General features: G+C 41.5%; 1 protein-coding gene across 1 annotated transcript in view; it reads left to right on the plus strand.

The window, feature by feature from the left end:
- Window positions 1-15,564, plus strand: part of LOC102850028 (phosphatidylethanolamine N-methyltransferase-like) — a 110,849-nt gene that overhangs the window by 28,614 nt on the left and 66,671 nt on the right. Inside the window, exon 2 of the mRNA XM_006902980.1 lies at window positions 13,106-13,221. Within this exon, the coding sequence (XP_006903042.1) occupies window positions 13,106-13,221 (116 nt within the window). The remainder of the gene's footprint in view (window positions 1-13,105; window positions 13,222-15,564) is intronic.

Consider the following 15,564-nt stretch of genomic DNA (forward strand, 5'->3'; position numbering starts at 1 on the left):
ATTGATGCCTTTGAGCTGTGGTGCTGGAGAAGAGTATTGAATGTACCGTGGACTGCCAAGAAGACAAACAGATTCATCCTAGAGAGGGTTAAACCAGGCTACTCCTTGGAGGCAAGGATTCTGGGGCTTCGTCTGACATACTTTGCACATGTTGTAAGAAGAGACAGGTCCTTGGAGAGGGACATCATGCTTGATAGGGTAGAGGGACAGCGCAGGAGGGGAAGACCCTCTTTGAGGTGGACTGATTCAGTGACTGGGGTAATCGGGATGGGTGTGTCAGAGACAATGCGATTGGCACAGGATAGAGCAGGGTTTAGGGCTCTTGTACATAGGGTCGCTATGAGTCGCAAACCACTCGACTGCACATAACAACAACAACAACATGTTCATAAGAGATTTTAGCCTATAATTTTCTATTTTGGTGGTTTCTTTACCTTACTTTGTTATCAAGTATAGGTTTGCTTCTTAGAATGAGTCTTGGAGAATTCCATATTTTTCTTTTTTCTGAAGTACTTTATGTAGAATTGATGACAATTCTTCTCTAAATGTTTGATAAGATTCACTAGTAAAACCATCTGGTCCAGGGATATTTTTTGTTGGAAGGTTTTTTTGTTTTAAATTTTTTTTAATTATTATTACTTGTTCAGTTTCTTCTTTTGTTATGGGTCTGTACAGGTGTTCAACAGTCTGTTTCAGTTTAGGTAGGTTGAGAGTTTCTAAGTATTTGTTCATTTCCTCAAGATTTTCATATTTGTTTGAGTATAGTTTTTCATAATATTTCATTGTTAACCTTTTTATTTTAGTTGGGGTTTTTTGGTGACATTGTCCCTTTTATCTGTTATTTGGATTATTTGTGTCTTTTCTTTTGTTATTTTTGCTAGTGGTTTGTTGATTTTATTCAGATTTTTTTAAGAACCTCCTGTTAATCTGATTGATAGTATCAATTGTTTTCCTAGTTTTTATTTATTTCTGCCCTAATTTTATAGTTTCAGGGCTTTTTTAGAGAGTTTCAGCTTTTCTTGCTGTTTTTCAACTTGTTGGAGATGTTGGGTTAAAGAATCAATTACCATTTTTTCTTCCTTTTTACATTTTTGCTTATTGGTATAAATTGATCTCTAATTATTGCTTTGGCTGTTTCCTAGAGGTTTTGGTAAGTTGTGTTTTTGTTGTTATTTGTTTCAAGAAACTTTTAAATTTCATATCTTGTTTCTTCCATTACCCACTCATGTTCAAGCAGGGTGTTGTTCAGCTTCCAAATGTATGATTTCTTTTTTCTCCTTTATCTTCTTTTTATTAATTTCTGATTTTGTAGCATTGTGGTCTGAGAAGATGCTTTCTATTATTTCTATGTTGTTGAATATAGAAATAATACAAATAATGCAAGATTTTGTTACTGTCATTTTATTGAGGTTTTGTGTTTGTGTGTGTGTAATTTGTGGTTACTTTGATCCCTCTTACTTTTTGTGGCATCTCTGTAAGAGGGACTTCCCTCAGTATTTTCTGCAATTCTGGTCTTGTTTTTATAAACTCCCTTAGGTTCTGCTTTTCTGAGAATATCTTGATCTCTCTGTCATATTTGATATACATTTTTTTTCTGGGTACACTATTTTTGGTTGACAGTTGTATTCTTTGAGTGTTTGATATATGTCATTCCACTGTCTCTTGCTCGCATGTGGGGTTTTTTCTTTCTGAGAAATCCCTGGGTAATCCTATCTGCTCTCCCTCATAGGTTACTCTGTGTTTCTGCCTAGCTGCTTTCAGAATTCTCTCCTCATATTTGGTTCTGGCAAATTTGACTATGATATGCCTTGTTTTTCTTTTGGAGTCTATTCTTATGGAGTTTTCATATATATACACACATACATACATACATATTTCCTCTCTCATTCTTCATTATGTTTGGAAAGTCTGCTTCTAATAATTCCTCCACAACTTTCTCAGTGCCTTTACTAGCTTCTTCCTGTTCTGGGTTTCCAATTATGTGCATGTTATTTTTCTTGATGGTGTCCTATATTATCCTTAGGCTTTCTTCTTTTTCCTTCCTTTTTGATTCTTCTTTTTGTTCTAGGAGATCAGTTATGAGAGTTCTATGTTCTTTTAAAAAATTATTATTTTTTGTGTGTGCGCTGTCAAGTTGGATCTGAGTGGTACAGGAAGAGTTTGTCCCTCCTTCTCCAGCAGAACATCTGGTGGATTAGAACTGCTCACCTCTGGGATTGCAGTACAGCTTCTTGCCACCAGGCCACCAGAGCTCACCAAGAAGTTTATCTTCTATCTCACTGATTTTCTGTCCCATCTCTTCAGCTCTGCTCATATGTCCCTTCAACATGTTGACCACATTTGAAACACTGGTCCTTATATTCTAAATTGTAGTTTCTTGTTTTTTTTCTCCAGAGCCTCTAATGCTTTGTTTGTTTTATATGCATTGTCTTGGATAATTTTTTTTAAGTCCCTCTTGGTTTTTGCTTGTAGAGTCCTGTAATTCTTTGAGTTTGTCTTTCACACATTGTAAATATTCAAACATTGTTCTTTTGAATTTTGTGTTAGAAAATTCCATCAGACTTTCTAGCTTCAGAAAATCCATTGATTCTGTCTTTGGATAACTTTTTTTGGGTGACATCCTGTTTGGGTTTTCTATAGGGTGTGAGGTAGTCTGCTTCTTCTGTGTCATGTCTGTTGTAGAGGTTTCATGCCTGTGGCCTTAGCAGGCTCTTGGTCTGATAACCTTGGCTCAAGAACTCAGTTCTCCATAGGAGGGAAGAGCATCTTACCCTGCCTGAATTTCTCTCTGATCCTTTGGCTCAAAGGAAGACTTACTTCAGTTGGGGAACTCAATATACTAGTAGGGAAGGGAAGGACAGCTCACGCTGCCTTTAGTTCTTCCTCTCTAGTCCTGTAGCAAAATTAACTGAGACTAAGGGGGTGAGCTGCTTCTGTTCCTTTCTCTGTGGTCCTGGAGCTAAGTTTTCTGGTGTGAATGGCTTGTTGTTTTCTGGCTGCAGCCCCCTCTCCTTAAGTCTGTTGTCCTTTTTGGTCTGTGGAGTGGTGCAGCCAGATACCCCAACTCTCTTCACCTCTCTGAACCCTCTGCTCCAGGACTGTAGCTGGAGCCTTTGAGTTTGAGTGTACGGCTGGCACAACAGGATGATGTTCCAGATGAAAGCAATGCCTAGATCCTGAATGTTGGTGTTAGCCTTCCCTTGTGAATTAGTCTGTAAATTAGCAGCTATCTTGGCCAGAGAACTGCAGCCACTAGACAGGGTCCAAAGGGTTCTCAGCTCAAGTGCCGGTTCTTGGAAGGGCCAGAGTGCTGAGGTGGTGTTTGCGAAGGAAATAGGGTCACCTCTAGAGATGTCCTGTGAATTAGCAGCCTTCTCAGCCAGACAACAGCTACAACTTGGTGGGGTCTAGCACTGGAATTTTTGAGGATGTTTTCATTCTCAGTTTCCCCCAGTATTTTACACTAACATTTTAGGTGGGAAGAGTTTTCATCTTTTGCTTTCTGTATATTCTTTCTTCTTGTTTAATTAGGATTTAAAAGTTTCAGATCTCTGCCTTCAACTTTCATTATCTCCCAAATGTTGTTGTTGTTAAGTGCCATTCAGTCACTTGTGACTGTATGTACAACTGCTCTGAACTCTTATTGTATCCTGAGCCAACCTCATTGTGTCTGGCACATCCACCTCCATTACCTCTGTCACTGAGTCTATCCACCTTATCCAGAGTCTTCCTTTCATTCGCTGTCCTTTTACCCTCCCAAGCATGATGTCCCTCTCCCAGAACTGGTCCCTCCTTGTAACATGCCCAAAGTATGTCAGATGGAGCTTCAGAATCTTTGCCTCCAAGGAGCAGTCTGGATTTATCCTCTCTAAGATAAACCTGTTTGGTCTCTTCACAGTCTATGGTGTGGTTAATACTCTTCTCCCAGCACAACTCAAAGTCATCAATTCTTCTCTGTTCTGTTTGGTCTTCATCCAGCTAGTTTATGCAGAGCAAGTCATTGCGAAGACCATGGCTTGGATCAGGCATACCTTCGTTGCCAGACTGACATTACTGTTCTTCAGAAATCTGGAGAAATCCTTGACAGCAGATTTTCCCAGTGCATTTTGTCTTTTGATTTCCTGGCTGCTGGTACCAAGAGTGTTGAATGTGGAGCCAAATAAACTGAAGCTGTTAACAATCTCAATCTCTTTACCGTCTAGCAAGATGCTGCCTATTGGCCCAGTGGTAAGAATCTTTGTTTTCTTGATGTTGAGCTACAATCCATATTGAAGCAGCCCTTGACCTTCTGCAGCACATGCTTTAGGCCCTCCTCAGTTTCAGTAAGCAAGGTTGTGGCATCTGCATAACGGAGATTGTTGAAGAATCTTCCTCCAATCCTGATGCCCCATTCCTCCTCATAGAGCCAAGTCTCCCAGATGATGTTACGCATTTAGATTGAAAATGTATGTAGATAGGATGCATCCCTGATGAACACTTTTCCTGACTTTGAATTATGCATTGTTCCCTTGCTCTGTTCTGATGACTGCCTCCTGGTCCAAGTACAGGTTTCAGATAAGCACAATCAAGTGTTTTTGGATTCCCATTCTTCTCAGAGTTAGCCACAATTTATTGTGCTCCACACAGTCAAATGCCTTTGCATAGTCAATGAAACAGACATTCCTCTGGTACTCTCTGTTTTAAGCCAAGATCCACCTAACCTTGGCTATAATATTCCTAATATCACAGCCTGCACATCTGACATTTCTCAGTTGATGTGCTCTTCTAGTAATTTTTTTATAATCTTCAGCAGGATCTTGCTTGTGTGTCATAGTAATGATATTGTCTCTTAATTTCCAAACTCTGTCAGATCACCTTTTTTTGGAATGGGAACAAATATATCTCTCTTCCAGTCAGTTGGTGAGGTGATTGTCCTCCAAATGTCTTTACACAACTTGTTGAGCACGTCCAGGGAAGTCCCTTTGTTGAAACTCTCCAAAATACACTTTAGAAAACCCCCCTTTAAAAAAGGAATAATTATTTTATTTTTTAAAAAACAAACCTCACTGTGGCCACTCCTGCTGCTACAGATGCACTAATCAGTTCATCCACCAGGGAGTTCAGTTTTTTCTGGTCATTATTTTCATCTCTTTCAGCACTGATGAAAACTGGGAATAGACAGACCTAAAGTGACCTCTAGGGATGCTTTCCCTTTGATTTCAGATGCCTAAGCTATACATGCACAGGAAGGTGTGTAGAGTGCTGACTATAGGAGCTAAGCAGGTGATAGTGGTTGGGGTGGGGGAAGGGTTGTCACACTGCAAGTGAACACCAAGGAAGGTCTTCATTGTAGCTGCTAGTCTCCTCCCTTAGTCCCTTTAGTATGTTGTCTGTGGCTATACCCTCCACTCAAATTATCTGCTTTCTAGCACACTGCAACCTCACTCAGAAGTCCTTAATACTAACTGTTAGCACCCACTGTAACTGGGAGCAGACAGAAAGAACTCCCTGGAAGGTCTATACTTTTGGTGTCAGAGGCCTTATCAATTGAGGTATGCAGGGAGGCAAGTAGAGTGTTGACTGTATGAACTGACTTCACTGGGATCTTCTATAATAGTTCACACAGTAGACTTATAGCCAACACAGTCTAGGTTCTGGCACACATTAAACAATTCCTCAGGGAGGTGTGCTTTGTTGTTTTTAGAGCCAAACCTTGAGGACCTGTCTCTGTATAGGCAAGTTGTGTTGTGATTAGAGAAGCAAGACCTTTTACTGGGGCTACCTACTTAGCTCCCAGCACCTGGTGGCCCAGTCCATGTGGTTGGAGAGAAGGGCAAAGATAGTGGGAGAAGAATTTTTCTTACCAATGTGACTTCCTATTGATTTTTACCTTCCTGTTACCTTCTTCTGCTCTTCAAGTTAGAATCTTTCAAAGCCAAGCATAGGGGAACATTGGACAATGGTTTGTTTATGCCACTATCTTCCTGAAATACTCTATAGAGTTTTCAAAGGGTGCAATAGATTGCTAGGACTATTTTCTTTTTTTAAAAAAATTTATTATTAATTTCCATGAAAATTTACAGAGACTTTGGATTTCCTTTCATTTATTGTTGCACTTTTCTCCCCTTCCAACCCTCCCCCTTAGTACACTACACTCTTAGAAAAGTAAAAGAAAAATTCTTTCATTGTTTTATAATCCCTACCCCCAGGTCCTCTCTACTATACAGCCTTCACTCTGGACTCCTGTCATGACAAAAATACCTAATAATTTTCCCTCTTAAACAGTTTTCTCCCTCATTTGTTTCAATGCAGTATAAATTATTGAACCCATCCTTCTCAGTCTCCTCCCAACCCCGAGGTCAGTCCTGCTTTACAACAGTGGCACCATGCAGTATTTGTGCTAGGACTATTTTCAAGGGACCTCTGGACTCAAATTGCCAATCTTTCAGGCAGCGATTTAACCCATTTGCCATATACACTATCCTCTGTGAGATAATAAAGGGGGGCATTATTTTCTTTTCCCCCTTTTTTCACAGTTGACTTGTTTTCAACTTTCTATAATCAGTTTATTTTCCTTCCACTTCACCAGCCTGTATCCTGCCTCCTCTGCTAGTGCGGGAGAGTTTGAAAAAAAAAAAAAGAGAGAGAGAGAGAGATTGAGTCAGCATTTTGTAAGAGTGACCCTGTGTCAAGGGGTAGGAGAGGCAAGGTTGCTGAGTTTAGCAAATAAAAACTCCTGATATATACTGTGATAAAGATGAACCTTGTTGTTGTTAAATGCTGTTGAGTTGGAAACAACTCTAGTTTTCAGAGGCTGTAAATTGCATAGGAGGAGATTGTCCGTTTCTCTCTTATTGAGCACCTGTTGGATTTCAATCACTTGCTTTTGGATTGGTAACACAACCCCTAATCTATAAAGCCATTATACTTGGTAAAAGAAGTCAGTCATAAAAGTCTATGTATTCCTCAAACCATAAAGTTCATAAGAGACAAACGGGGATCAAGTTTAGAAGCCGTAATCTACGGTATAAAGAGACTGCCAAATACAGCTAGAAATGTATGATCTGAAGATGATAAAATTGATGAATGGGACCTTCTAAAGATTAAATCCCTGTGTTCATAACTTTTCCCAATAGGGTGAAAAGGAAACCTACTGACTGGGAACAAATATTTGGCAATACCATCTCAGACAAGAGCTCTTCATGAAAGTTTGTAGAATACTCCTGGGCCGCCACAAGAAAAAGTCTGATAAACCAATGGCAGAATTGGCAAAAAACATGGAAAGAATTTTCATAGAGGAAGATATTCAAATGGCCAACAGACATATGAAGAAATGCTCAAAGTCACTGGCAATAAGAGATGCAAATCAAAATCACAATGAGTACCGTCTCCAGTAGCAGTGGCAAAGTTGAACAGGATAGCAAGTAATAAATGTTGGAGAGGATGTGGGGAGACAGGAACTCTTTTACATTGTTGGTGGGATTGTACAATGGTACAATGCCTCTGGAAGGCAGTTTGAATATATATATGGAATATCTCTATATGGAATCTCTCTCTCTCTCTCTCTCTCTCTCTCTCTCTCTCTGTCTCTCTATCTATCTATCTATCTATCTATCTATCTATCTATGTAATATGACTTTGCATGAAAATGAGAACTGAGGTCCAAATGGAAACGTGTACACCAGTGTTCATAGAGCATTATTCACCATTGCAAGAACATGAAAACAACCCAGATGTTGAACTACAAATGAATGGATTGAGAAGTTATGGTACATTCATATAATGGAATACTACACAACATGCAGGAGCAATAATTTTTTTAATTACTACCTAACTTGGCAGGGACTGGAGAACATATTAAGTGAACTAACTCAGTCCTACAAGGACCAATACTGTATAAAACCATTATTGTAGAACCAGTATGAGGATACAAGGCGGTGGGGGGGAGGTGACAATAGAGAATGGGGTTTGTAGGGTGTTGATCATAGGGTTGAACAATTCAATGAGTGGTTGGGGTGAAGGAAATGAGAAAGATCTTTTGTGAAAAACAATATATTCAGGCTTCATAAATAAATCAAGAGTTATATAAAAAATTTTTAAAAATCAACTAAAAAAATTCATGTATTATGCAGTTCCATATTTTAAAAATATGTAATTCCATTTATAAAAGTCCACAATAGGCAAATTACTACTGATAGAAAGAGAATGAATGGTTTCTAAGGGCTAGAGGGTACCTGTAAAAGGGTGATGAGACTTGGATCCATTGAATGGTTATATTGTGTGGTATATGGATTAAATGTCAATGAAACTGTTAGACCACATGACCTGTAGTATCCATCTACATTTTCTGCCTCTAGCATTTAGTAAAAATTGCTTTCTCAGTTCATGTTGCCATTAGTAAGGGCCCGTGTAACTATCTGAATCTTAAGAAATAGACCTACTGACCCCACCCCAAGCACCCCACAGGACATATGTGCCACACTAATTCAATCAAAAGGTGTCCTGGTGGTATAATGCATAATGAGTTGAACTTCTAACCTAAAAATTGATGATTCAAATCCATTTGCCCTTCTTCAGGGGATAGATCTTTTCCTTCTGAAAAGATTTACAACCTTGGAAACCCAATGCAACAGAATTGACTCAACAGGAATGGGTTTAATTTTTGGTTTTGACCCTGTGAATGAAAGCCCTCAACACTTGCGTGACTCTCATCCTTTCTCCAGGTTCATAGGGTTTCCAGAGGCAAACTATTTATGGAAGTGGATGCCATTCCTGCTTCCAAACTTATTTTAATCAGGGAACTCCACCAAACACTGTCTACCATGGATAACCATTAACACATTTGACACATCAGTGTCACAGTGTTCAGCTTCACAGCAACCACAAGTTACCTCTGTATGGCAAGTGGACACACCAGAGCTTTATGACCTAGAAGAATGTTTGACCAAAAACAATTAAATACAGGCCTGAGGGCAGCATCCATCCAACTGACACTGAGGTCATGGGGGACACTCGCCCTTATGGTACAGGCATGGCCAGACATTTCAGTATTTTACTACTCCAGCGTGCGCAAACACTGGTGAACTCTGGGCTAGAGGCCCCCAAGTCATCTAGCAGGTCCTCAGTGGTCACCCAGTGGGACAAAAAGAAAGCCACAAGCGCCCCAGCTTCCTTACTTGCCTCTCTTCAAGAGGCAAGAGGCCTCATCCATCCACCTGAGACTGAGAGTCAGGAGACACTCATGATTACTTATCTGTATTATCTCAAAATAGTTTTTTCATTTCATTCCATATATCATCTCCCCTTACTGAAAAGCAGAAGTCTAAAACATGAATAAAAGAAGAAAACCTCTTCAAAAAGCAGAAATGAGTTCTTAGAAGAGTTTTTATTTTTTTTTTATTTGTGAGGTTACTTTAATTAATTTCAATGAACATTTACAGAGATTTTGAATTTCCATTTATTCATTGTTGCACTTTTCTCCCCGCCCACCCTACTTCCACCCCCAGTTCGCTCTACTCTTTGAAAAGTAAAAGAAAAATTCCTTCACTGGTATACAATCCCCCTGCAATCCCCCCACCCCATCCCGAGTATACCTAGTTTATTTTACTTTTCAGATAAATGGCACAGCTAAAACTAAGAAATCATTAGTTGTTATCTAACATTCCTATATGACTTTGTCTTCTGTAATTTTATTGGAAGCCCCAGGAGAGAGATTTGAACATAGGGTAGGGAAAGGATGGAATGAGTTAATCTCCATTTATAGTCTAGAAAGCTAAGAGAGTAGTGACAGCAGAAAAGCCAGTCATTTTGTGCCCGTGTTAGAGTCTCCTCACTCTTCACAAGGCTGCAAGTCACTAGGACGCTAGCCTTCTGCTGTAGAGTTCTTTGGACTATTTGCAGATCTTAATGGATGAGTGTGTTTGAGGTTGCTAACAGACAGGGAGAGGAATGAACCTAGGGCCTAGGGTGGCATACTGCTGACTGTGATGTTATCTTTGACACACAACTGATGCATAGACAGATGTTCTGTCAGAGTTCACAAGGGCAGTGAGTGGCACTCTCCTTGTCCGACCCACAAGACCCTACCCCCTTTTTTGTTGACTAGTCTGCTCTGAAAGTATGACTTACTTCACTGATTCTCAGATAAAGGGATAGTTATGGCCTCAGAAAATGGAAGGCTGATATGGAAAAGACAAGGCTGGAATTCATGGCCTGGGCTTTTTTGGGTTCCCAGATTATGAAGCCACAGTATGGAAATATGAGTCTTGAGTAGGATAGCCTCTTTGTTGTTGTGTTTTTATTTTATGGACAATGGCGTGCACACTTTTTTAGCCTGTATTTGTGTTTTGAAAATTGTGTATTCCTTTGTGACTACAACCGTGATCAAGATATAGACTATTTACACAGCCTTCATGTATATGCCTTTGCCACCTGCTTCCTGCACATCCCATCTGCTATTCCCCTGGCCACAGACTCCATCACTATGACTAATTTGTCATATGGTTGGTATCTTTCAGTGTCTGATGCTTTTGCTCAGTGCCATGTGTCTGAGAACCATTTCTTCTCTTTCTTTTCTATCATTTGAGTGCTATCCTGCTGCATGAAAGCACTATCCCATATATCCCAACCCCTTTGAACAAGCTGTAGTTTCTAGAAGGCAGGGTTGTGATTACAAAAATTGTGAAATGTTAGACTCTTTGACTTCCTTTATCACTGATAGAATCCCAGTCTAGAGAAAGAACCTGGCTTCCCAAACATGTAGAGTCACAAGGCAGTTGAAATTGATCCTGATACCCAGTCAGCCTGGATAGGGGGACAGCTCTTTATATTGGAGCATCTGTATATCTATACTTATAACAATGCTTCAACAGGACATGTCTTCCATATTTTCTCAGATTCAATGTCCTTTTACATATACTATTCCATCATCTGGGAGGAAAAGTCAGTTGACTTTAAAATAATGTAAAATGGCGTTTCAGGGGAACAAATGTGCCCAGTAGTTTGGAAAGTAAGTAAGTCCTCTGAGTGATTAGAGAGGGACCTTCCTGTGGAGAGAGACTTTTCTGTGGTGGAGCTGTGGTACTGTCTTCCCCTCACCCTGTTCAAGACTCTGCAAGTCTCCGGATGGCCTCTATCCTCTCTATAAGTAGAGTTAGTGCCTCTTGCCCACAGCAATGTGTCGAAGTGTTTGGGTGTATGAGCTCATGTTGAAACACTTGGGAATTGCTGGTTGTTATTTTAGTTTCTGAACTTCAGGAGGGTCCTGCCATTCTGCTCTGTGGCATGGCCTTGAATACCTTTTGTCACTTTGAGCTGGATCACATCTGCCTGATCCTCTTCTAGTGTGTCACACGTGCGTGTGACCTTATGACTGCCTCACCATCTGGCTGCAGCAGAAAGTGCTGTCTTCCTGGGACTCCCTAGGGTCCTGAGGTCAGGTGTATACACTTTTGCAGGCTCAATGAAATCCTATCACCAGCCATACTTTGCAGACAAATACATGGGCAGCTACATCCATGGCTCACTTTTGCAGGGTGAGTAGTGTTTCTTGGATCCTGAAGTCTCATCAGCTCACTGTGTACAATGAACATCCCTCAGGCTCTGTGTAGGCTGATTGAGGGAGACAAAGTTGCTCCATGGAAGGAGATCTGGGGCTAAATTGCACGGTATCACCATTGTGTGTTGAGACTCCAGTCCCTGAATGTTGTCTGCATCCTTGTCCTTAGGATATCTGTCTCTTCTTCCTCAGAGAGGGGCAGTAGAGACCATTTGTGTGGAGCTGAACAGAGACCTGTTTACCTGCCCAGGAAGAGTGGTGCCAACTGCCAGTAGCGGTAAAGGGCATTTTCCTTAGACTCAACCTACACCCTCACCTTGTCTTCTATTGCCTTGTAGATATGAGAGTATAGGTCATATCGGTGACTGATAATGAAGTAGATAATTAGTCCTTACTGATTAGTTACCTGGGAAAGGCTGTTTGTTTGAGGAGCTGAGCCTGGGAGCAGACATGGAGACATAGTTAACACTTTGGCCATAATGGAGACAAGTGGCCTATAGGCCAGACCAAGTCCTCCTTGAGTGTCCAGAGCCCCACCACACAAAAACAACCCAGACTAGGCCTTCTGTATAGATGGTTTCCTTCTGTGTTAGATGGTCTACACAAGAGACACAGATAGGTAGACATACAGACACAGATACACATAATGCATAGAGATATATGTACACTAGATACAGATTTTTAAGCAGGCACACATGCCGACATATGTAGACATATGGACAAGAACATAAACAGAACAGAGGCAAAAAGGCATAGATACACCCCCCCTCCCTTTTTTGGGTGTATTCCAGGAGTCTAGGTGAGTGACTTGCTCACATACTTGAAATCTAGCTGCCCTAATCCCATTCTCCCTCCTTCAACCCTCTGCTGATGCTTGCAACAAGTGTACCCCTGCAAGGACAGTGCTGGCCATGGGTGAGCCTTGCTGAAGTGGGGCCAAGCAATTTACAGAGGAACAGAAAGGACATTGGCCAGAGCTATTGGTCTGTGTTCTCAATTGTGAGCTGTGGGATGTGGGCATTCTTGAAAACACAACAAAAGAGAAGGGCTTTTGTAAATTTTCCTTTAGGAGAGAAGAGAGCTTACTATCTCAGTGCCAAACTACGAGTCTTCTAGCTGCTTTATCTCTTGCCATGGGATTTATGACTGAGAGGCTTCTGGTGACTCTTGTTTTGCTGCCCTCATGCCAAGGGTTTTCTTAAATACCCAAGCTTGTTCTGTTTCCAGAAGCTCTTTGCCTCTATTGTTTTCTTCTCCTCCTTGACAGTAGGATTCTTGGTAAATATGCTCAGGTTTCATAAAGGGCCAATGCTTAGGGGTTGTATACTTTCACTCATTGGCTAGGGCTCTTATTGTTACATTTGTCCTCTTCAGTGCTTGCTCCCAGAGGCACTGGTGCACGACTTCTTTGTGGGGGATGCGTCAGTGCCCCTCCCTGATGAAACACTTGTGTCCATGTAAGTGGTCCTTGTTCTTCAGAGCTCTGACTTCAGGACCTGAATCCCAGGTTCCCTCTTAGAATTTTCCCCAATATCTCACATATTCTTGTTTTCTCACCCCACCATGTAGGTTGCAAGATGGGAGCAGAAGACACACAGGCTAAGCAAGGCCTTTGGGTCACCCTATCTGGCCTGCTACTTGCTGGGGAGTGCCATCCTCCTCCTGAACTTGGTTCGCTCACACTGGTAAGCCACATCAAGTGGATTGTTAGGCTGTGCCTGCTGCTAGCTTCTAAGAGTCCTTGGCATCTGAAAGGAGAGGCTGGTAGCACTAGGGCCCATTAAGATGAGATGTAGTGCATCTCAAAGAGCAGAGACTCCAGTTACATGTCTCAGGTTGCAGCTACCATCTCCTCCTCAGGAAAAAGGCATGTAAATGTAGCTTGGAGTTGCTGGGGAGGATGGGGACAGAAAGAGCAGCACCAGCACCCTCCAGCTCTCATCGACAATCCCAGCTTATCACTGCTTTAGTTGTTCCCTCAAAGAAGAGCCAGGGCAAAACTATGGCCCAGCTCAGATTCACCTCCTGCCCTGGCAAGAACTTGACCTAGTATTAGAGCCCTGCTGACTGCTTATTACAGCTTGTTTCCCTGCATTTGCTTGGAGACCCTTTGCAGGAAGATGACTCCAGTCTCTGTCCATTTGATAGCCCAGCCCACCTCCTTCAAAATCTACTTTCTCATTTGTAATGAGGCAGAAAGAACATCCATCCTTCTGGTTTCTGTGAGAAATGAGTGCTGGAGCATGTAGGGTCATTATTTGTGTCATGAGTGGATGCATCAAAACTGAGGAAACTACACATGAAAACATATTTCTGGCCTCCTCCATAAAAGGTGTGTTGATGTTGCTGCTTTAGAATGGGCCTATATTGCCACTCTTCAGCCCACCCAGACTCTGGCTCCCTCACTGTCTAAACCAATGTTGTTGGTATGATAGCAGATGTGTCTGCCAGCTTCCAGATTCTCTATAAATGCCATAGTTCTCTATAAATGCCATGGTGGTTTAGCTAGAACGTGAAGCACTTTCATGCTCTGCTACTGTTGGAGAGGCAAACTACTATAACACAGATACCACACATGGATGACTTTAAAAAACAGAAATTTCTTCTCATGCAATTTAGGAGACTAAAAGTCCAAATTCAGGGTGCCAGCTCCAGGGAACCTCACCCATTTTGTTGGTTGTGAGGAAGAGTCTTTGTTTCCTTCAGCATCTGTAGATCATGCGTTCCTCAGAAAGCCCAATTTGTTTCAGCCTTCTCTGTTGCCAAAGACCAAAAGGATGATCTTCACTCCTAGCTATTCTTGGTACTTAAAGTCCTTCTTCTCAGCTCACATGGCTTCTCTTTTACCTCTGTAGTTGTTGTTGATTGTCTTTGAGTCGAGCACAACTCTTAGCAACCCTATGGAAAAAAGGCCTAAAGCCTCTCTACAATTATCAACATTTATCAAAGTTCATAGAGTTTCCAGAGGCATGTTATTGAGGAAGTGGATGCCACTAGTGAGATAAAAAGTATTATACACTACACACTACAGAAATTCCTCTTATACTGGATTTGAATTGTATTAGGATTTAAGGGGTGTTGAAGTCTACCCATTATCCTGTTTTACAAGATCACAGGGGACCATTACATAATTTCCACTTTATATCATTAAATACATATAGTTTGGGTGAAGCACAGTTCAATCCACAACATATTCATTTTATAGATTGCCAAACTGAGGTCTTACCAGGTTCAGAGCCCGAGCGTAAACCTAGGCCATTTTTCTTCACATCTACATTCTACTGCATGTGTCCTTTCAGTGAATTGAGGGGGGTGTGGTCAGGAGCATTTGCCAAATGAGGTTCCTGGTCCTTTTTTTGCCAGTTGGATCACCTGTTTCTTGCTATTTCCTTCACCTAAGCCAGGACAGGTATCTCAGGGCCCTGTTTCTGAGAGGGAAGAGAGGGACTTTTGGTGTTGTGAAGGAAGTTCTGTTTACCATGTGAAGGACTCACAGCTTGGCCTGCTTAGGGTAGTTTGGACTTTCAGCTCAGTTGGTCTGCTCTGTCTACATACCAACTGATAGACTCCTGGACCAGAGAAGAGCCTCCATTTACAGATAAACTTTGTTCCACTCCCCTTCCTTCTGGGGCTTTTGTCCTGAGTCTTGGTGCTCCAGGAGGCTTTATAGTCATGTAGTTTGCATATTGCATCCTCTATAGCAATGCTGTATGGGTTATTTTTCTGTGTCTCTTGCCACTTTTAACCCATAATCCAGGCCACCTCACAGTGGTGACTTTGACCACCTGCACTGGCCGTTTTGGTCACATCCAGCTCCTAATCCTTTATACCAGCATGTATTGGAATTATCCAGGTATTGTCAAGGACACAGCCATTTATGGCTCCTGGGTCTAGAGAATTAGCTGTTCAGACATCTATGTCCTCCAAAGCCTCCTGATACCGCATTCATACCAAGGCCTGAACAAACTCTATTCTTACTGCTGGAGTGGGGACTGAACCCACTTGTTCTTGTCCTGGAGGGGCTCATA

Source organism: Elephantulus edwardii, unplaced genomic scaffold (genome assembly GCF_000299155.1).
Source record: "Elephantulus edwardii isolate Elephantulus edwardi_28Jun2011 unplaced genomic scaffold, EleEdw1.0 scaffold00483, whole genome shotgun sequence".
Taxonomy (NCBI): Eukaryota; Metazoa; Chordata; class Mammalia; order Macroscelidea; family Macroscelididae; genus Elephantulus; species Elephantulus edwardii.